The sequence below is a fragment of the Chiloscyllium plagiosum genome, chromosome 19 (genome assembly GCF_004010195.1).
Source record: "Chiloscyllium plagiosum isolate BGI_BamShark_2017 chromosome 19, ASM401019v2, whole genome shotgun sequence".
NCBI classification, from domain to species: domain Eukaryota; kingdom Metazoa; phylum Chordata; class Chondrichthyes; order Orectolobiformes; family Hemiscylliidae; genus Chiloscyllium; species Chiloscyllium plagiosum.
Genome location: NC_057728.1, coordinates 30,969,983 through 30,992,556, shown reverse-complemented (window position 1 = coordinate 30,992,556; position 22,574 = coordinate 30,969,983). Strand labels below are relative to the sequence as shown.

Below are 22,574 nucleotides of genomic sequence, written 5' to 3'. Positions count from 1 at the left end.
ATGGATGGTTAAAAATGGGATGCTGAAGAAGTCAGGATTGTAGGAGTAGTGATCTCTTGGGGAGAGTCGTGCAGCTGGAAGAGTTACAGAGATTGGAATAGGCTGGATCACCAACAGATTTTTAAAGCAGGGGTAGGAAAGTTAAAATTGAAGAGTTGTTTTACCAGCCATTAGTGTTGGTCAATGGGGATATGGTTGGTGAGTGAATAGAATTTGGTGAGCTTGGTCACTGACAGCAAAACTTTGGATGATCTCAAGTTTAAGGAGGGTAAAAAGTGGAAGCCCCTTGAGATTGTCAAGTCTGGAGAGAAATGAATTAGAGTTCAAGCAATCAATAAGCAGAGAAGGGAGCGCAGTCAGGAAATGTTATGTTGGTGGAAATAAGTGAAATTAGTATGGTGCATGTATGTGGCCAGAAACTTATCTTGAGATTAAATATAACAGATGCTTTGGTTTCACTTCAGATAGTTGTCAGCCATGAAGTCAGTGACTAAGGAATAGATTTTTAAAGAGAAACCAAGGACAATGCCTTTAGCCTTCCTAATATTTAATTGCAAGATTTTTTTTAGTTGATCAAGTGGAGTCACAGAGCAATTAGTGCACAGAAGGAAGCTCTTTGCCCCATCAAGTTCATGCCGGCACTTTGGAACAATCCAATCAGTCCCATTCCGTTCAATCCCCAACCCAATAAGTTTACTTCCTTCTAGTGTCCACCCAATTTCATTTGAATTCATTAACTCTTCTCACTTCTACAACTCTCATAGTCAATCGGCTCCGGGTCATTGCAACACACTGCATAAAAACGTTCTTCCTCAAATTCCATCCCCCCCCCCCCCCCCAAATCATCTCTTGTCCAAAATCTTTTCTCTGTGCCCGCCTCCCCTAACCCCTCGGCCATTGTATCATTGTGCTGAATTGCAGAGAAGTATTCTGATAGTGTCGAGAAGGTATTGCTGTGAGCTGGGGCTGGGTGTTATCAGGGGGGAAGAAAAGCCCAAGTATTCCAAAAACTAAATCGAAAAAAGTTAATTATTCACAGCAGGTTTGTTTTCTGAACTGGGTTACCTGAATGCGCCACGTTTGATTTGTTTGTACGAGGATCGAACTTGTCGATATCGAATCGATTGAGCTATGTATAACGTCATCTAAAAGCAGGAAGACCTTGTAATTCATTACTTTTTAATGCGGCGGTGAAACAGTGCCGCTTCAATGAATGTGCGTGGATGTTGTTTCTCCCGGCAGTGATTAACATGCACTGCATTCTTCAGAGCGAACCTATGGCAAACGGAACATCTGGTTTGAGATGTCCAAAAGCTACCCACCCTGAAGAGAACGGCCTCCATATCTGTCGACCAAGATCACTTGTTGCTGCCTTTCGAAAGAAGACCCAGGATGCTTTGAATTTCTAATCATGACTTTTACATATGGCATCATCTTCGCCAGTATTTGCTCTGGCATTGTGTTGGTTGGGGTTTTCGCCCACACATTGGTGTTCTACATCTTTACCAAGTATGTCTCATTCCGGAAGAACCGCTTGGACATCCTGTTGGTGAGCATGGCCGTGGCAGATTTCATTGCTCTTTTGCTGGACCCCTTCCTGATCGTGGCTGCCCTGCAGTATAGGTGGCCCTTTGGAAGGTTCTTCTGCAAGATACTTCAGTTCCTCGTGGCGTTCTCGGGGGCTGCCAGCGCTTACTCCCTTTGCGCTGTCTCCATCACCCGTGCCTGGTTCATCATGAAACCTCACAGACCCCCTGCAATGACCCTCAGCATGGTCCTGTTGGTCTTTGTTTGGGTCTTCAGCCTCGCTGTCGCCATACCGCTGCGGATCAACGCCACAACAGGGACAGGAACTCACAATACCACGTTCTGCGTCTCGGGTTTATACCAGCACAAATACAAGACCATTCTGGCTCAGTTCGTTGTGTTTTACTTGGTACCCATGCTGGTGATCGCCTATAACTACATTCGTCTTGCAATCTTCCTTCTGAAGAGTCCCATGATGTCCCTGGTTAGTTCCAGAAACACAAGGAGGGCGTCTATCATGATCCTGTTTGCCACGGGCTCCTTCTCTGCGTGTTGGCTGCCCAGCTACGTCTTAGAGCTCTGCCTGTATTTAGGTGCATGCCATGGCGGACAGAACTGGGAAATGCTCTTTTTTGGTTGCACAATCCTTAATTATTTCTATCCGTGTGTCAATTCAGTTATTTACGTATTGGTAGCAAAGAGATACCGCACATGGTGCTGGACTCTGTCTTTTAAATCACATAAAGTGCACCCCAGGAGCAGCACGAGAGGTCTCGAACAGGACATCTTCTCAGTCCGGAGAAAGTGTGCGCCTCAAAACGCACCAGTCTGTACAAGTTGTCCCCAGTTAAAGCTTACCGGGGAAGCACCAGACCATTCCTTTTAGGAACCGAAGATTACATAAATTCCAATAATGTTCTGCAATCTAATTGGGAAGTGGGTAGATACGGGTTTTTTTAAAAAAAGATTCAGTATCGAGTGGCACAGAAAATGTAATTGCCAGATCGGCCAAATGGGATTCGCGGTTTAAAATATATTTTGCTAAATTCATTTCCATATCTGCAAACACCATGTTGCAACTTAACTGAAAAAAGGTAGATTCTGAACATTTGTACTTTGGATGTAAGAAAATAGGGAGCTGATGGGAGGCTACAATAGACAGATTAATTACATTTTCTGCGAATTTATTCAAAATAAATGTAAAGGAAATGTGCTTTGTAACATGAGGAAATCATATAATCATCTTAAATGGTAACATATGTTCTGTTCAATTAAATAAAACATTATTCAGCCCACATTTTAAAATAAACATTGTTTAAAATTTCAAAAGTAAATCGAACAATCAAGTAATTTGCTAGTAAAATGATTTGCACCTCTATAGCTTCGTAAACTTGATGCTTTGCCTGATTAGTTCAAGAAAATGATTGTAACACAATGGAAAATCTTAAAAAAAAACAGAAACGGGGCCAGAGGTGACACTAAACACCTAAACTGCTCTAGCCCCATCCCTGCAAATAGTGTATAAATTAAAAGAACAGGAATAAGTTTCAGGAACAGGGCTGCCTCAGCCCTATACAGGGATTAACAACTTGCAATTCAAAATGGAGAAGAAACAACAAAATCCAGCAGCTCTTGGGAAATGCAAAATTACTGCTTTATTAACTGCATAATTCCCCTTTATTCATTCATGGGATGAGGCATTGCTGGCAGGGCAGCATTTATTGCCCATTCCTAATTTCTCAGAGGGCAGTTAAGAGGCAACTACATTGCTGTGGATCAGGAGTCACATGTAGGCCAGATCAGGTAAGGTTGGCAGTTTCAGTCCCCAAAGGACATTGGTGAACTAATGGGCTTTTCTGACAATCAGCAATGGATTTATGGTCACCATTAGATTCTTAATTCCAGGTATTCATTCAATTCAAATTGACCACTTGCCATGGCGGGATTCAAACCCAGGTCCCCAGAACATTATCTGGGTCTCTGGATTAACAGTCCAGTGATAATACAACTAGGACATTACCTCCCTAATCCATTCATCATATGGCTCACTTCATATAGTTTGACCATCAAATTAACAAGTTGTCATAATTTGAATGGCTCTATTTCTGTTCCACAGTAAATAAATTTCATCCACCAGATAGGACAACAATTTTGCTTTGTAATACAGAACAACACAATTTTTATTCAAATGTTCAATATAATATTTTAATCTCATTGCAATATCCAACTAACAATGACTAACTGTCTATTCCAATTATAATATAATTTATTTAGATTCATTGTGCTCACATTGCCTGTTAAAGTTATTGTACTTTAATTTGGTACCAAGGTGCATGGATGTTTACTTAGGAGAAATACTTAAGTTTCTAAATTTTATTTATTTTGTTGAATGCTAATGACAACTGTATTTCATTCATTCATTACAGCTTATTCGGTAGTGTGTCTATCCTCAATGTGACTTGCCTTCCTCTATGTAAGAAGAGAAATACCTGCCAGAGAGTCACAAGATTATAATTTAATCAAATCACAAACTGTGAGATGAAGCTAACAGTGAATCATGAACATTAGCAAAACTCTCAATCTTCACAGTAATGAATTAGGTTGTATCTATTAATAATATCACACATACATAATAGGAGTTTAAATATTATTCAGGGATTATTTTAATATCATTCACATCCATCTTCAATGATCAAATGTGCCAATAGTCAAATTATTAAATAATTAAATAATACCGTTCCAAAAAATGCCACTGCTAAAAGAAACCAGATTAGAACAAATAAATGGAATAGAAAATGATCACAGGTGCTTTCCTGAATTTAGCTACAGGTCTGGCAGAAAATAAATGGACCCTAATTGCCAGGATGGAAGTAGCAAACTCATTTTCATCACCATGAGAGGTAGTAAATTATTATTAGTTCTTTATTTGGGCAGTCGTTTTCATTTTTTACACAAATATACAAAAAAGTCAACTTTATTCAGATTATTCCTGTAATTTTATAGAATTTAAGTGTTGCAGGAAAAGAAGAATCAATTACTTGCAAGCATTCTTGATTTCTAAATGTATCAGTCTGAATTTCTGAAGAGCAGCAATTTTGTTTATTTTTTATTGTGTTTATGTGTACCTGTATATAGATGTTGGGAATAATAAAATATTCATAAGTTGTTTTCAACATGTTGAGCAACAATCAATTTTTAAACTTTTTAGTTTAGCTTAGAAGTTTCATATTGCTGGCAATGTAATCATTAATATTATAAGACCAAGTCAACTAAGATTCAAATGATAGAAGAAATATGTGAATGATATCAAGGTGAACACTAAAGTCTTTATAGTTACATAAAAAGGGAAATCCCTCAGTTGTTATAAAAAAGAAAGTTGTGTCTCCAAAGTATTAATCAAGACCGTTGAATTATCAATCCTGTAATTTAATCGCTATGCTGTTGTTTACATGTAATATATGAAAGGGTAGATAATGTCTAATTAAACTGATTTAATTAGTGAATAAACAATGTTGCTAGTTATTGATATAATTTGCATGGACATCCAAACGCATTCAATACATTTTTGTGTAATAGGCTGTAAAATTAAAGCTCGTGGAATTGTAGACTTTTGTTCTGGGTGGGAGATTGGTTAGATAACAGAAGACAGAGAGTAGCATAACAGCTATGCATTCAATTTGAAATTGAGTGACTACTGACATCACACAAGGATCTGTGCCAGAACCTCATAAATGCATTTCATTTATTAATGACTGAAAAAATTAACAGCAATATATTCAACTTTGTCAATGATCCAAAGAATGGTGATACAGTTAGGTGTGTACATGGGTGTGTGTAGTTGGGAATCAGTTAACTCAGTTTGCTGGATGGCTGGTTGGCAATGCAGAGTGATGCCAACAACACTGGTTCACATTCCTGTATGGGTTAATGTCATCATGAAGGTCTCAACCTTGCCCCTCACCTGAGGCATGGTGACCCTCAAGTTAAACTTCCCTCCAGTGTGTCTCTCTGAGAGCAGACCTCAGGACCTATGGTGATTTACTAGATGGGTGCATAAAATGAATAATAAGTATTACTTGATAAAGTGGACAAACTGTAGCAGATAGGATTCAAAACAGATAATCCATTTTAGATTTTAATGGCAAAAAATGAGAAACAAAGAGATTTAGGAGTTCATGCTTACAGTTAATAATATATTGCATTAACAAAAAAAACCTATCAAAAGGCTTATGGAATGTTAAAATTTATAACTAGAGATCTAAATTAAAGCAAAGAGGTTGCCAAACCACAGCTATACAAAACACTGATTGGATCAAATCTGGAATACAATGCTAGGCAGTGCAATTTAGAAAGGATATTTTGGCCTTTGGAGGTGTTCAGCAGATTCAGTAGAGGATTAAATTCTAAGGAGAGATTAAATAAGTAAGGTTTATTTTTCTGTCTTATAGTTAAAAGATGATATAGTTTTTTTTAAAGATCAGGTAATGTTCTGGGGGACTGGGTTTCCATCCTGCCACAACAGATGGTGGAAAATGAATTCAATAAAAATCTGGAATTAAGCCTCAAATGGTGTCCATGATACCATTGTCAGATGTTGAAAAAACCCACCTGGTTCACTAACATCCTTTAGGGAAGGAAAACTGCCATCTTTACCTGTTACTCAGACCTATAGTAACGTGGCTGACTCTTAACTGCCCACTGGGCAATTAGGGATGGGCACTGAATGCTGGCTAAGCTAGTGATGCTCACATGCTGTGAATAGATTAAAAAAAGAAAACATTTTCCATTGGTGGGGATGTCTAGGATATGAATGTATAATCCTAACTCACAGCCAGGCCATACAGGAAGGGAAGAAAGTGAGTGCTGCAGATGCTGGAGATCAGAGTCAAGTGTGTGGTGCTGGAAAAGCACAGCAGGTCAGGCAGCATCCGAGGAGCAGGAGAATCGACGTTTCAGGCATAAACCCTTAATCAGCATACAGGAAGGGAATTAAGAAACACTTGTTCACACAACTTGTGATCGAAATGTTGTAATCCCACCCACATAAAGTTGTAAATGTTGGCCTAATTACAAATTTTAAATCCAGAGATCTGTAGATTTTTGCTAGAATAGGGCATAACAGCTTAGGCACGAAGGTAGTTGGATGGAAGTGAAATACAGATCAAGCATGAGCTATCTGAATGGCAGGACAAATTTGAGGGGTTTAATTGCCTACACCTGTTCCTATTACAATAGTAATCATGAATGATCAGAATAAATGTAGAATAAAATTAGAACAATTTGAAAAGTAATTTGATTTCAGGTGGGGGACAGATGTTAGGTGTAAATGTCAGCATCCAAAAGTACCTGTCAGAATTTACAAACATGCCATCCTTCTAACTGCCTTACCGTTCCTATATAATCAATATCATGAAGTTGCTCTACTTAGATGGTAGAAATGAACTAAATTTCCTACAGAAAATTAACTCTTGCTACTTCAAATATAAGAACACTTTTAATTAGGTGCGAAGTGTTAATAAAGGACGATGGTTAATAGACATGCAGCATGTGGATTATATTAATGACAACAATGTAGGGTTCAATCACCATTCCAGCTCAAATAGACTCAGGCCCTGCAGCTATGCCTCACCAATAGTAAAAGAACGAAGCCACTTAGCTGTGATTGAGTGAACAATCATCAAGAACATTCATTTGGGCAGACCTTGAAGAAATGTTAATAACAGCCAACTTCTGAAGAACTGAAAATGATTATCCCTTCAGGTGTGAATTGTTATTGGAGATTATAAAAATGTAGAATTTTAAATCAAGTCCTTTTTTTTCAATTTTTCTCTTTTGTGTTGATCTGTCTCAATCTAATATTTCTCATTTTTTTTCTGCACTTGATATGACATTAAATTCACTTCCTTTAATGTACACTTCCTTCCCTGTCCTTCGGTCTGATTGATTAAAGAAATAAGCGGAGCTTGGCTGTTTACTCAGTTAAGCCCAGTTTTCCCTCAGAACAACATTATCAGCTACCATTTTCAGCAACTTGTCATTCCCAAATATTTAGAAACCTAAAGTAGCATACACTGGTCAGTGCACTGCTAGAGCAAAATCTGAACATTGGAATCATTGTAATTTTTTGGTTGTAAAGATATATTAGGAAACATTGGAGTATTATGGAAATGATTTTTATGGGGACATGTGAAAAATTAACAAATGCTCCCAAGTGAATAATTAACAAGTGTCCTGTCAAAAGCAAACAAAAGATACAAAGAATCATCACTAATAACTTCACTGTCACTTTCTCTTTGATTTTTACATTATTTGTGGTCGAATAACAAATATGCAGCTGAGAAGCAGATTTGGCTGGAGGTATGGCATTTTCATCCTCAACAAATTAAGGAGCTGATAGATACAAACTGCAGTGATCTCAGAAGGTTGTAACTTCAATGTAATAAGTCCACAAGCAATTTCTAATACAACTGTAGACACAGAAATTTATCACTGAAGTTGACACAAGTGTGTGACAAATACAGGACATCAGCAACATTTTTAATATATTAGAGATTTCTAAATATAAGTTCATTTTGTAATATCAGAGCTTGTTTCAATGGCAATCAAGTGGAAAACATAAATGCGAGGAGAATTCATATATTTATCGTCTAAAATTTAGAGTTAATTGAGCACCTTTACACTGTCAGAACAAGAATCAGACCAGCTCCAACACTCCTCTTCACTCTTGACACAAATGATTAACAAAAATAAATTAAACATGTAACCTGTATTCTAAATACTTTAAAGTGTTGACATCAAGATTTTGAAATTGATTCATTTTTAAAAACACAGAAACAGTCCCATTTTAAAGTACACATTCATCTGTAAAACAGCAAACCTTGATAAACCAGATTGCTGCAGTGCATTTTGTGTCATGCTGATGAAATGTCTATATGAACAAAATTGTTATTGTTTGGAGCAATGAAAGATTCTTTAGTGGAGTAAAATTAAGCTTTTATTAGGTTATAAGTATTCTGCACTGAAGACACATCATGCATTATGAGTCACTTCTAGGCTCAACATCATACTTCACTGGAATGTAACTTTGCCATCAACAGTCATTTAATAACAAGGCCCCTTCTCAAGTGATTGACACCAATCACTGCCATATAACTGTGTTTTTAAAATCTTGTCTTTGTTCTTTAACATTTAAGAAAAGTAATTCAGTTGTATTATTAATCAGAAGGAATTTATTTGTTTTAGCTTGTGTTCCCCAATTACAATTTTGAAGTTAAGTAGGAGATACCTGCTGTTGTATTATTACTGTGAAGATTCAGTTCACAACTAATTGCCTAGGAATAATGATCAACTCTGAGTCGTTTAAGGTGGAGCAGTTTGCTTCCATTAAATTGGCCCACATCTACCATTCCTCTTCATTTTAGGATCTTGCTGCATTTACACCAACTCCATTTCATCACAAAACAATTACTGTTAAATTATGTTAGGGAAATACAATGAGCAAAGTAAAGTATTTTGTCCAAATGCTGGAAAACGTCGGAATGCTTCCCACATATCTGAAAATAGATTGTACTTGAGGAATACACGATGTTCAAGGCTGGTTGTTGGTGCAATATCTCTACTTATAATGTAGATCCCATCATTGTGCAATGTACAAGTCAAATTTAATCCAGATTTCGATGTGTTTTCCTTGAGGTGGAGCCATTCCCTAGTGTTCACATTGTAGGACTGAATTGTAAGCATATCTTCAGTATGACTTCCCTTCCTACTTCCACCTTTCTCATGGATGCAGCCACCAACAAGGTAAATTGTATCTTCCACAGACACCATTTGTTGTTTACGAATATGAAGTTCACAGGATTCTAGGACAGTCCAAGCATCTGAGGTAGGGCAGTACCGTAAAATGTTCATATTTCTATCTGAAATTATAAGGGTTTTTAATTAATTTAAAATGAGGCTAACATTTTAAACATCTATAGCATCACAAAACCAATAACAGAACACTGTCAAAGTTGGGAAGTACCTTCTCAATAATAAAACCAAAATATTGAAAAATGCATGCTAAGTATAATTGTTCAAAGTCGGCCACTATCACAGCAGACTAGAATGGCAATTGAATGAGATCAGTGTTATGGAGACACATCCTGATATTCATGTTACCTATCAAAGTATCCAAATTGCAGCTCAGCAGTTTACTGTTCAGGTGTGCTGATCCATAATGTAATTCTTCACGTTATGATAAGGTGTCACAGAGATGGCATATTATTAAATCATTAGCAGTCAGGTATGCATGGACATGAGAATTAAACATTACATTAGATCAGATGTAGACTTAAAAGTGATTTTTAATTCCTTGATTTATTCTCATTCATTCAAAGGATGACGACATCACTAGTTAAACTAGCATTTTTGCCTATTACTAGTTGCCCTTGAAAAAGTGTTGGTGAGCTACATTCTTGAACCACTGCAGTCCATGTGCTGCAGGTAGACCATATGCAGTTAGGGAGGGAATTTCAGGATTTTGAGCCAGTGACAGTGAAGGAACAGAGATGTATTTCTAAGTCATGATGGTGAGTGACTTGGAGGGGATTTTACAGATGGTGTTGTTCCCCAATAAATCTGTTGTCCTTGTTCTTCTAGATAGTAATGGTTATGGTTTGGAAGGTGTTGACTAAGGAGCCTTGATGAATTTTTGCACTGCATCTTGGAATTGATACTCGATACTGCCACAAGTATCAGTGGGGGAGGGAGTGAATGTTTGTTGGTGCTGTACCAATGAAGCAAGCTGCTGGGGTTTGGATGGTGCCAAGTTTCTTAAATGTTATTGGAGCTGCTCATGCAGGCAAGGGGAAATTATTCCATCACCCTCTTGCCTTGAGCCTTTTAGATGGTGGACAGGTATTGGGAGATGAGCAAATTGCTGCAGGATTCCTGGTCTCTAAGCAGATCTTGTAGCCACAGTATTTATGTGGTTGGTCCAGTTCAATATCTGATCAATGGTAAGCCCCGTACATTGATAGAATGGCAATATCATTGACTGCCAAAGAGCAATGGTTAGATTCTCTCTTGCTGACGGTGGTTTTTTTACCTGACACCTCTGTGTCATGAATATTACGTGCCACTTCTCAGCATAAACCTGGATATTTTTCATGTCATGCTGCATTTGGATATGAATTACTTCAATATCTGAGGAGTTACATATGGTGCTGAACATTGTGCAGTCATCAGAGAACACTCCCTCCACCCTATTCTGACCTTTTGATTGGGGATGGGGTGTCATTGATGAAGCAGCCAAAGATGGTTGGACCTAAGACACTACCCTGACAATTCCAGTGGAGGTGTCCTGGAATTAAGGTGATTGAACTTCAACAACCACAACAATTTCCTTTGTGCCAAGTATGACACCAATCAGTGGAGTGTTTTCCCCATTGATTCCCATCAACTCCAGCCTTGATAGGGCTCGTGTTGTCACATTTGGTGAAATGTGGCCTTGATGCTGTTTCAAAAAATTCTCAAGGTCAGGTTCGTAGGAGAGTAGTCTGACACAGAACAAACGACCAAGAGGCGAGTCTGCTAGAATATGGGCATTTTATTCCCCGCAGCGTCGCCAGAACGGGTCTGGCTTATACTCACTCTACATGTTACCAAAACTGGGAGCCGTCAGTTCTCGTAGAGCGGTTGCCAACAACCCACGCTCGGCGGTTAAACGTAACCCCGGAGCAGACTCACCGAACTGGAGACTTTTCCAGCTGATATACTCTTTTCCAGATATAAACATTCATGTGAACAGCAGAGCAAGGCTAAAAAACACATTCCATTCTGGTTACATACAGATAAGAAGATTCACACGGGACTAAGCAACACCTCCATTCCGGTTAGATTCACACATGTATTGGGACATAATTTTTAACCGTTTCACCACATTCCACTGCTTGGAATTTTACACCACAGATGCCAAGGAGATTCACCCTCACCTCTCCCCGGAATTCAGCTCTTTTGTCCATTTTTGAACCAAGGCTATAATGAGTTCAGGAGCTGAGTGGCCCTAGTGGAACCCAAACTGAGCATCATTGAGCTTGTTATTGCTACATAACCACTGCTTCATAGCACAATTGCAGACATCTTTCATCATTTTAATGATGATCGAGAGTACATCAATGTGGTGGTAATTGACTGGATTGGATTTGTCCTGCTTTTTTGTACAGAGCGTACCTGGATAATTTTCCACATTGTCAGGTGACTACAAGTGTTGTAGCTGTACTAGAACAGCTTGGCTAGGGCTATGGCAGATTCTGGAGCTTCAGTCTTCTACTATTGTCAGAATACTGTCAGGGTTCATAGCCTTTTCAGTATCCTGTGCCTCCAATTGTTTCTAGCTAAAAGGGGAGTGAAACAAATTGGCAGAAGACTGGCATCTGTGATACTGGGGATTTCTGGAAGATGCCAAGATAGATCACCCATTTGAAGTTTCTGGCTGAAGATTGTCATAAATGCATTACCCTTTCCTTTTGCACTGATGAACTGGGACTTGCAGTGCCTCATGCTGTATTTAGTTATTTAATTGTCCACCACCATTCATGACTGGATGCGACATGTCTACAGAACTTAGATCTGACCAGCTGGTTGTGGAATCACTTCGCTCTGTCCATCATTTGTTGCTAATGCTATTTGACATGCAAGTAGTCCGGTGTTGTAGCTTTTGAAGTTGACCTCTCATTTTTAGAAATGCCTGGCGCTGCTGCTGACATGCTAGCCTGCATTTAACCAGGGTTGATCCCCTGGCTTGATTGAAGAATCAGGGGTATGCCAATGCATAATGTTACAGATTGTGTTGGAGTACAACTCTGTTGCTGCTGATTGGGCACATCAACTCATGGATGCCCAGTATTGAGTTGCTAGATTTGTTTGAAGTTTGTCCCATTTGGCAAGTTGATAATGACCTAAAGCAAGATGGAGCTTATTCTGAATGTGAAGGCTGGAATCAATATACACAAGAACTGTAAAGGTGTCACTCTTACCAATACGGTCATGGATAGATACATCTGCGACAGGCAGATTGGTGAGGTCAAGCATTTTTTTTTTCCTTCTTGTTGGTTCCCTCATCGACTGACAGGGAGCCAGCCTAGCAGCTATATCCTTTAAGACTCAACCAGCCTGGTCAGTAGTGGTGCTGCTGAGCCACTCCTGGTGCACATCTAACATATTCTGCACTCTTACCACTCTTGGTGTGTCCTTCAAATGGTGCTCAACATGGAGGAGCACAGATTCATCAGCTGAAGGGTGCAGTACGTGGTAATCAACAGGAGGCTTTCTTGTCTGTGTTTGATCTGATGAGGCCTGAAGTCAATGTTCCAAACTGCTACGGCAATTCCCTCCTGTCCGTATACCACTGTGCCACCGCCTTTGCTGGTGAGACAGGATATATCCAGGGATGTGATGGTATTGTGTGGGAGATTATGTGCAAGGTGGCACAGTGGCTCAGTGGTCAGCACTGCTGGCTCACAGCACCAGGGTCCCAGGTTCGATTCCAGCATCAGGCGACTGTCTGTGTGCCATGTGGACATTCTCTCTGTGTCTGCACTTGTTTCCTCCGGGTGTCCTGGTTTTCTCCCACAGTCCAAAGATATGCAGGTCAGGTGAATTGGTCATGCCAAATTGCCCATAGCTTTAGGTGCATTAGTCAGAGGGAAATGGGTCTGGGTGGGTTACCCTTCAGTGTGGACTGATTGGGCCGAAGGGCCTATTTCTACACTGTAGGGAATCTAATCTAATCTAGATATGATTCCATGAGTATAGCCATGCCAAACTATTGCCTCTCCAAAGACAGCTCTCCCAATTTTGGCACTAGCCCCGGATATTAGTAAGGAGGGCTTTACAGAATTGGCTTTACAGGGCTATGTGTGCCATTGTTGTTTCTGGTACTTGAGTTGATGCCAGGTAGACCATAATTTTCATTTCTTTTTTCCCATTCTAGCAATTGCCAGGTCATCTCAGTCAATCACATTGCTGATGGTCTGGGGTCAAGAGTCAAATGTAGGCTAGACTAAGAATGCCAGTTCCCTTCCTGGAAGACCTTGGTTCAATTCTAGCCTCTGGTGACTGTCTGTGTGGACTTTTCATGTTCTCCCCGTGTCTGCGTGGGTTTCCTCCTGGTGCTCTGGTTTCCTCCCACACTCCAAAGATGTGCAGGTTAGGTGAATTGGCCATGCTAAATTGCCAGTAGCATTCTGGGATGTATAGGTTAGGTGTATTAGTCAGGGGGCAAATGTAGAGTAATGGGGAATGGGTTTGGGTGTCTACTCTTCAAAAAGAAAGGGGCAGATGGTGGCTCAGTGGTTAGCACTGTTGCCTCACAGCGCGAGGGACTCCGGTTTGATTCCAACCTCAGGCATCTGTCTGTGTGGAGTTTACATATTCTGCAGGTGCTCTTGTTTCCTGTAACAATCCAAAGATGTGCAGGTTAGGTGAATGGGCCATACTAAATTGCCCATAGTGTTCAGGGATTTGTAGGTTAGGTGCATTAGTCAGGGGTAAATATAGGGGAGGGGAATGGATCTGGGTGGGCTAGTCTTCAGAGAGTTGGTGTGGACTTAAAAGCAAATTACTGCGGATGATTAGATTAAATTAGATTACTTACAGTGTGGAAACAGGCCCTTCGGCCCAACAAGTCCACACCGACCCACCGAAGCGCATCCCACCTATTCCGCTACATTAACCTAACACTACAGGCAATTTAGCATGGCCAATTCACCTGACCTGCACATCTTTGGATGTGGGAGGAAACCGGAGCACCCGGAGGAAACCCACGCAGACACGGGGAGAATGTGCAAACTCCACACAGTCAGTCGCCTGAGTCGGGAATTGAACCCGGGTCTCTGGTGCTGTGAGGCAGCAGTGCTAACCACTGTGCCACCGTGATGCTGGAATCTGAAACCAAAACAGAAAATGCTGGAAAATCTCAGCAGGTCTGGCAGCATCTGTAAGGAGAGAAAAGAGCTGACATTTCGAGTCTAACTGACCCTTTGTCAAAGCTCGCTCTTTTCTCTCCTTACAGATGCTGACAGACCTGCTGAGATTTTCCAACATTTTCTCTTTTGGTTAGTGTGGACTTGTTGGGCTGAAGGGCTTGTTTCCATGCTGTAGGGATTCTTAAGAAAGAGCATTAGTGAACCAGGCAGATTTGTACAAAGGTTGAAAATGGTTTTGAGGTCATCATTAGACTTTTAATTCCAGCTTTTTAAAACTGAATTCAGTTCCAGCACTTGCCAAGGCGGGATTCGAACCTGGGTATCTGGAACATTTCACAGGTCTCTGGATTACTTATCTAGTGATAATAGTACTAGTCCACTGCTATCACCTTTTTTTTCAGTTTTGTTCAAGAAATTATCTCAAAAGAATAGCTTGAGGAATTGAAATTTGCAGCCTCTTACTCAGTACACCTTCTGTAGCTGGTGTAGAGTTCCTGCAACAAAACCAAATCTCATCAAAAAGGGAAGAAAAGTTGGATTGATGATCACTCTGGCCAGCTGATCTAATGACTTAGAACAGGAAATTGATGATAACTGAGAACCAGTGAATTGCAGTTGGTGTAAAAGCCAAGAAAAATATAAGAGATTGACTTGCCTGGTAACAATGAATTGGGGTTAGAGTTAAGAATGTCAGTTAGTGGTTTCCACAAAGAAATAAAGTGGCTACTAGAGCAACATTTTCAATTTTTTTTTTAAGTTCCAAGAAATACTGTTTTAAAACTTGGTTACTCAAATTTTACAGTTTTTAAGTTAATACTGTTCAATTATTAATAAAATAGTTCAATTTTATTAAAATCTGTTTTATGACTCTGTGGTATAACTCATTAATACAATGCACAGAGTGCCAGCTTGACTTGCCCAGGATCCCCTCCAGCTTTCCTTTCCTGCCTGTACAAAAGTACTAAACTTTCATTCACACCAATGAAGCTGAGACCAGGAGCTCAAGATTAAAAGTAAAATATCTCCATTGCTAGGGTGGCACGTACAAATAGACCATCCAGATATGCTTAAGCAGACAGACACTAAATCTTCTTTAAAACTCACCTCGTGTTGTGTATCCACCCATTACATAGATCATCCCTTTGCACTCACAGGCTGAGAACTCCACAAGAGGATCTGGCATTGAGGCTACAAAACTCCACCAATCCATCTCTGGATTGTAACATTCAACATTGCAAAGGGACTGACCACCGACTGCATACAATTTCTCACTGACAGCTACAAGTTTAAAATTTGATCTGTAAAAAGAGAAGTATGTTATCAGTACGAAATATTCTAATCTTTACTTTTCTAAACCATTTTCAGTTTTGACAGGATCATATAAATTACAGTCGAGAGTGTGGTGCTGGAAAAGAACCGCAGGTCAGGCAGCAATAAAGGAACTCTCTACCCCCTTGGCTCAGAAGCCTCATTCCTGATGAAGAGCTTACGCTTGAAACATCAATTCTCCTGATCCTTTGATGCTGCCTGACCTGCTGTGCTTGTCTAGCACCACACTCTTGACTCTGATCTCCAGCATCTGCAGTCCTCACTTTCTCCTCTTATAAATTACAGCCAATTAAATGACAATATACTTTATCCTTCAAATTAAGTACCTTCCTGCTTGGTAACGGAATATATATTTCTGGTCGTCCCTCTCTCGCATCAAAGATTCCCAGTTCAGGTGCAACATGGTTAGATAAAAAGGTTCTCCTCCGTACCTTATCCCGAATCCCTACAGAAATAGTGCGTCATTTTCCATAACTACAGAGACCACAGCAAGAGTGACAATTAGTGCTGATATTTGGGCAATTTTGCACTTTGGGCAAAGAAATGGCAGCTTGGGATTGGCATAACTCATTTCATATTCAACACTTAATGCCTGCAAACAGGACAGTTGGATCCTGTCAAGAAAGACTTAATTCAGATAAAGGTTACAGAGAACTATCCTGAAAGTTACCATGCATGCTGCTGTTCTGATTATCTCATTGCATCTTTCTATTGTAAAGCTAAACAAATAATGGTCTAAATTCTTCAAATGCATTAAAACCAATTCGCGTTGGAGAAATGCACATTATCGCAGAACTGACGGTACTTTGTACAGGTTTGGTCACCCTGCTATAGGAAAGATATTATTAAATTGGCGAGGATCCAGAAAATATTTACAAGGGTGTTGCTGGGGGTTGGAGAATTTGATTTATAAGGATAGATTGGATACATTATAAGAACTAAAATACAGAAAATGTTATATAAAAACAGTTTATTGTTTAAATGGAAACAGAGTTCTGTGGCACAGAAGTTTCTGGGTGCATAGGTACAGCCAGTAATTAGAACAACAAATGGAAGTCCAAAAGGGAGACGAGTGAGGAGAATGTTTCAGAAGGTGAAAATAAACAAGGTGGGGGTGAGAAGTGAAGAGAGGGTATATGCAGTTGCAGAGCTAAACATGACATAGACTCAGCCAGGCTCATGACTTGCAGAGAATTAATGTCTGAATAAACACCTTTTAAATATAATTAAATTTGGCCCCATGAAGAAACAACAGGGATGTCAATTTCATGCACACCCCAACACAACCTCCTTGTGCTTAGATATCTAGCTATATAGAGTCAGCGTCATACAGCATGGAAACAGACCCTTTTGTCCAACTCATCCATGCCGACCAAGTTTCCCAAACTAAACTAGTCCCACTTGATTCTGTTTGGCCCACATCCCTCTAAACCTTTCCTATTCATGTACCTCTCCAAATGTCTTTTAAATATTGCAATTTTACCAGCATCAACCACTCCATTTGGTAGCTCATTCCACATAAGAGCCACCCTCTGTGTGAAAAAGTTGCCTCCTCAGGTCCCTCTTAAATCTTTCTCCTGTCACGTTAAAATTATGCCCTCTAGTTTTGAACTCAACCATCCCAGGGAAAAAAAAAACTTTGTTATTCACCTTATCTTTGCACCTCATGATTTTAAAACCCTCTATAAGGTCACCCCTCAAACTTCTACGCTCTAGTGAAATAAATCACAATCTATGCAGCCTATTCTTATTACTCACAATCTCCAGTCGCGACAACAGCCTGGTAAATATTTTCTGAATCCTCGCCAATGTTCTGGTCACCCTTTCTATAGCAGGGTGACCAGAACTGTACACAGTACAGTCAGTTCTGCAATAATGCCTGTTTCTTCAATGTGAATTGGCTATAACGCGAATTAAGAATTTAGACTATTATTTGTAAAATGCAAACTTTCCTTATCTGTATTGGCTATAATGTGATTATGGTTTAAATGGTGCTTCTAGTATGTGATTTTCATATAACTCAGGAATGGAACTATTGCGTCATATCAGAACAGATTGTACTCCAAAACTGGCTTTACCAAAGTTCTGCACAACCTCAATATGATGCACCAATTAAGAAAAGCCATCCCATCCTCACGTGAAAGTGACAATCTTTTCCAGTCATTTGTTAAAAGTAATTCATGAGATATGGATATCATTGGCTGGATCAGCATTAGTTACCCATCGTTAGTTATCCTTCAGAAGAGGAAAAAGGATGTGTACATAAGGTCTAAGCGACTGAAGTCAAACAAAGCTTTGGAAGAATATCGGGAATGTAGGACCAATCTGAAACAAGGAATTAAGAGGGTTAAAAGAGGTCATGAAGTATCCTTAGTGAGCAGGGTTAAGGAAAACCCCAAAGCCTTTTATTCATTTATAAGGAGCAAGAGGGTAACAAGGGAAAGGGTTGGCACACACAAGGACAAAGGAGGAAAGATATGCATGGAGCCAGAGAAAATGGGTGAGATCCTTAATGAGTACTTTGCATCGGTATTCACCAAGGAGAGGGACATGGTGGGTGTTGAGGTTAGGGCTAGATCTTTGATTAGATTAGATTACTTGCAGTGTGGAAACAAGTCCACACCGACCCGCCTAAGCGCAACCCACCCAGACCCACTCCCCTATATTTACCCCTTCACCTAACACTACGGGCAATTTAGCATGGCCAATTCACCTAAACTGCACATTTTTGGATTGTGGGAGGAAACCGGAGCACCCAGAGGAAACCCACGCAGACATGGGGAGAATGTGCAAACGCCACACAGAGAGTCGCCTGAGGCAGGAAATGAACCTGGGTCTCTGGCGCTGTGAGGCAGCAGTGCTAACCACTGTGCCACCGTGCCGCCCTTACTCTAGGTCAAGTTGGCATAAGGAAGGAGGAAATGTTGTGTATTCTAAAAGGCATTAGATGGACAAGTCCCCAGCACTGAATGGGATCTATTCCAGGTTACTGACAGAAGTGAGAGAGAAAATAGCTGGGGCTTCAACAGATATCTTTGCAGTATCCTTGAAAACAGGGGAGGTCCCAGAAAACTGGAGAATTGCTAATGTTGTCCCCTTGTTTAAGAAGGGGAGCAGGGATAATCCAGGTAATTACAGACCTGTGAGCCTGACCTCAGTCATAGGGAAGCTACTGGAGAAGATACTAATGGATAGGATATATACCCATTTGGAAGAAAATGGGCTATCAGTGATAGGCAGCATGGTTTTGTGCAGGGAAGGTCATGTCTTACAAACCCAGTAGAATCCTTTGAAGAGGTGACAAAGTTGATTGATGAGGGAAGTGATGTCACACACATGGACTTTAGTAAGACTGATGAAGAAGGTGAAGTTGCATGGGGTCCAGGGTGTTCTATCTAGATGGATAGAGAACTGGTTGGGCAACAGGGGACAAACAGTAGTAGTGGAAGGGAGTTTCTCCAAAGGGAGGCCAGTGACCAGTGGTGTCCAACAGGGATTCGTGCTAGGACCACTGTTGTTTGTGATATACATAAATGATTTGGAGGAAGATGTAGGTTGCCTCGTTAGCAAATTTGCAGATGACACTAAGATTGGTGGCGTAGCAGATAGTGAAAGGGACTGTCAGAGAATACAGCAGAATATAGATAGATTGGAGAGAAATGACAGATGAAGTTCAAACCAGACAAATGCGAGGTGATGCATTTTGGAAGATGTAATTCCAGAGTGAACTATACAGTAAATGGAAAAGTCCTGGGGAAAATTGATGTACAGAGAGATTTGGGTGTTCAGATCCATTATTTCCTGAAGGTGGCAACGCAGATCAGTAGAATGGTTAAGAAGGCATACGGCATGCTTTTCTTCATCAGACAGGGTATTGAGTGCAAGAGTTGGCAGGTCATGTTACAATTGTATGACTTTGGTTCGGCCACATTTGGAATACTGAATTACCAAAAGGATGTGGACACTTTGGAGAGGGTGCAGAGGAAGTTCACCAGGATGTTGACTGGTATAGAGGAGAGCTAGCTATGAGGAGAGGTTGAGTAGATTAGGCTTATTTTCATTGGAAAGAAGGTGAGTGAGGGGGGACCTGATTGAGGCCTACAAAATCATGAGAGGTATAGACAGGATGGATAGCAAGAAACTTTTTCCCCAGAGCAGAGGACTCAATTACTAGGGGTCACGAGTTCAAAGTGAGAGGGGAAAAGTTTAAGGGAAATATACATGGAAAGCTCTTTACACAGAGGCATCGTAGGTGCCTGGAATGTATTGCCAGCGGAGGTGGTGGTAGTGGGGGGAGCGATAGCGTCATTTAAGATACATGAATGGGCAGGGAGCGAAGGGATACAGGCCCTTAGAAAACAGACGGCAGATTTAGATAGATGATCTGGATCTGGATCAGCTCAGGCTTGGAGGGCCAAAGGGCCTGTTCCTGCGCTGCAATTTTCTTTGTTCTAAGATGGCTGTGAGTTACCTTTTTTAATCACTGCAGTTAACTTGCTGGAGATCGACACTTAATACAATTAAAATTTCTCCTCCAAAATCACAGAATACTATTTACAGTTTTGGTCTCCTTATTTAATAAAGTATTAACTTGCAGCAGAATCTATTCAAAGAATGCTCAGAAAAGATTTCTGGGAAAAAGAGATTATCTTATGAGGAAGAATGGACAGGGTGGACAAATATTAATTGGAGTTTAGATGAATGAAAAGTAATTTTATTCGAATATATAAGATCCTGACAGGACTTGACAGAATGGATGCTGAACGGGTGTTTCCCCTTGTAGAACAGACCAGAACTAGGGGACACAGTTCAAAAATAAGGGGTCTCCTCTATTAAAAGCATAGATGAGGAGATTTTCTTTCTCTCTTAAAGCATTTTTAATCTGTGGAAATCTCTTCCCTGGACGGCAGTGGAGGCTGCCATTAAATATTTTCAAGGCAGAGTTCGAGAGATTTTTGATTGACAAGGGACTCAAAGGATGTAGTGTGGACAGGAAAGTAGAGATACGGATACAACCAGATCTGTCATAATCTCATCAAATGGCTAGGTAGACTTGAGGGGCCAAATGTCCTACCTTTGCTGCTAAATCTTATGCTCAAATTCGTATTTTTAGAATACAGTTTAGTCTTTGCAAAATCATGTATCTCTCTTGCTGAAAAGGAACCTTTAGAAAAGAATAAATATTTGCCAGTCTGCATTCCCTACTGGCTGTTGCCAGTTCTGACATACTGAGGTATTTTATATCACATTTTAACATTTACATAGGTAGTCATTTCTGCAGTGTCGTTGGGAGTTGTGCACTGGGACCTTGTGGAATCCCAGACATTGCAGGTTCCAAGCAAACTGCCCAGGAAACTGAAGATTCTGATGGGCAATTCTGCTGTGCCAGAACTCTGCAAAAGTGTCTATTTAAATTGGAGCATTCAGAGGGCTCCACTGTAAATAAGTAAGTTATCCAGGAAAAGTTAGACAATTAAAAACAATTTAAAATTACTGGGCAATTATAAATTTCACCCACAACTTACTGCACACATCTCCAAAACACTCCCCCTCCAGTCCTTACAAGCCCCAGGCCCTGACCTGAGAACTCTACCTTCCTCAGAGCCCTGCAGGACCCCTCCATTGTGCACCCTGCCAGAGCCAATACACATCTCTCCACTGATACTCTTACCCTGCTACAAATACCAAACAAGCCCTCTTCATCACTGGGACCCAGTGTCCCCTCCTCTCCAGGACCCGAGACCATTCCTCTCACTGTGACTCAACAAACCCCCCTCCACTGGGATCTGACTGCCCTGTTACTAGACCAATCACCACCCCTCAGTGCTCAAATGCCATCACACCTCCAACCCCACCCCCTTTGTTGGAAATGACACTCCTATTTCCCCACCAGACTCTACAGCCCTGCCAACCCAATTTACACTCAACACTCAATCACTTAGCTGTTACCCTATCCACCAGACACCCTACTGATCAGGTACCATAGCACTCTAGCTTTACACTTAGCTTAAATACACAGCATCTGTCAAAGTGACTGACTGTGCCGCTGGACATTTAAGTCACAGAACACAGCAACTGCTAACTATCACGAAAAAGGGAGTGTAGTTAGCTTTCTCCTTCACACCAAGGTCTCAACTGGATTAGAGATACACTCCACATTTCTGCAGGAGCCATGTATGGAAATTCCTGCCAGAAAAGTGGAGATTTCTCTGAAGTTAAAGCAGTTGGAACGAGTGACCATGACTGTTATTGCTGAGCAGATTCAGCCCACAGATAACAGCATAGCAGCTCAAATGCACTTGGGCACTATATCCATACATTTGGATTAATAAGCTACATATTTAGAATTATTTCACGCAAGACTGTAGATATTCCCTTTCCATGTTACAAAGGAACATAAACAAACCAGTACCAGCAGTTCTAGGACAATATCAGTACCATAGTTGACAAATAGAGTGCAATGAATGTCATTCATTGCTGTAAAATATTTGTATTTCATTTTAAAGGCTTCCATACGAATTGCTCATGGAAATATAAATTATATTCCAAAAAGAGCTGTTTAATATATGAGTATGGATAAAGGATTGGCTAGAAGGAAAGGAGAGTTGGGACAGGTAGCATTGAGGAGGCTGGAGATGGCAGAAGGATTTGGACAGGTAAGGAAAGTGGGTAAAGAAGTGACAGATGGAGTACAACACAGGAAAATGTGAGGTTATGGTGCAAGAATAGAGGCATGGACTATTTTCTAAATGG

General features: G+C 40.4%; 2 protein-coding genes across 5 annotated transcripts in view; one reads left to right on the top strand and one right to left on the bottom strand.

Moving 5' to 3' along the window:
* The first annotated feature begins 191 nt into the window (after window positions 1–191).
* LOC122559433 (galanin receptor 2b) lies at window positions 192–2,413 on the top strand. Its single transcript, XM_043708881.1, has 2 exons — window positions 192–198; window positions 1,383–2,413. The coding sequence occupies exons 1-2, from the start codon at window positions 192–194 to the stop codon at window positions 2,411–2,413; spliced, it is 1,038 nt and encodes a 345-aa protein (XP_043564816.1).
* Window positions 2,414–8,043: 5,630 nt separating this feature from the next.
* Window positions 8,044–22,574, bottom strand: part of klhl42 (kelch-like family, member 42) — a 30,140-nt gene continuing 15,609 nt past the window's right edge. For all 4 annotated transcript variants that reach the window (XM_043709489.1, XM_043709488.1, XM_043709487.1 and 1 more), the window contains 2 exons: window positions 15,597–15,790; window positions 8,044–9,443 (listed from right to left, as the gene is read on the bottom strand). In XM_043709489.1, the coding sequence (XP_043565424.1) occupies window positions 8,998–9,443; window positions 15,597–15,790 (640 nt within the window). In that variant the 3' untranslated portion in view covers window positions 8,044–8,997. The remainder of the gene's footprint in view (window positions 9,444–15,596; window positions 15,791–22,574) is intronic.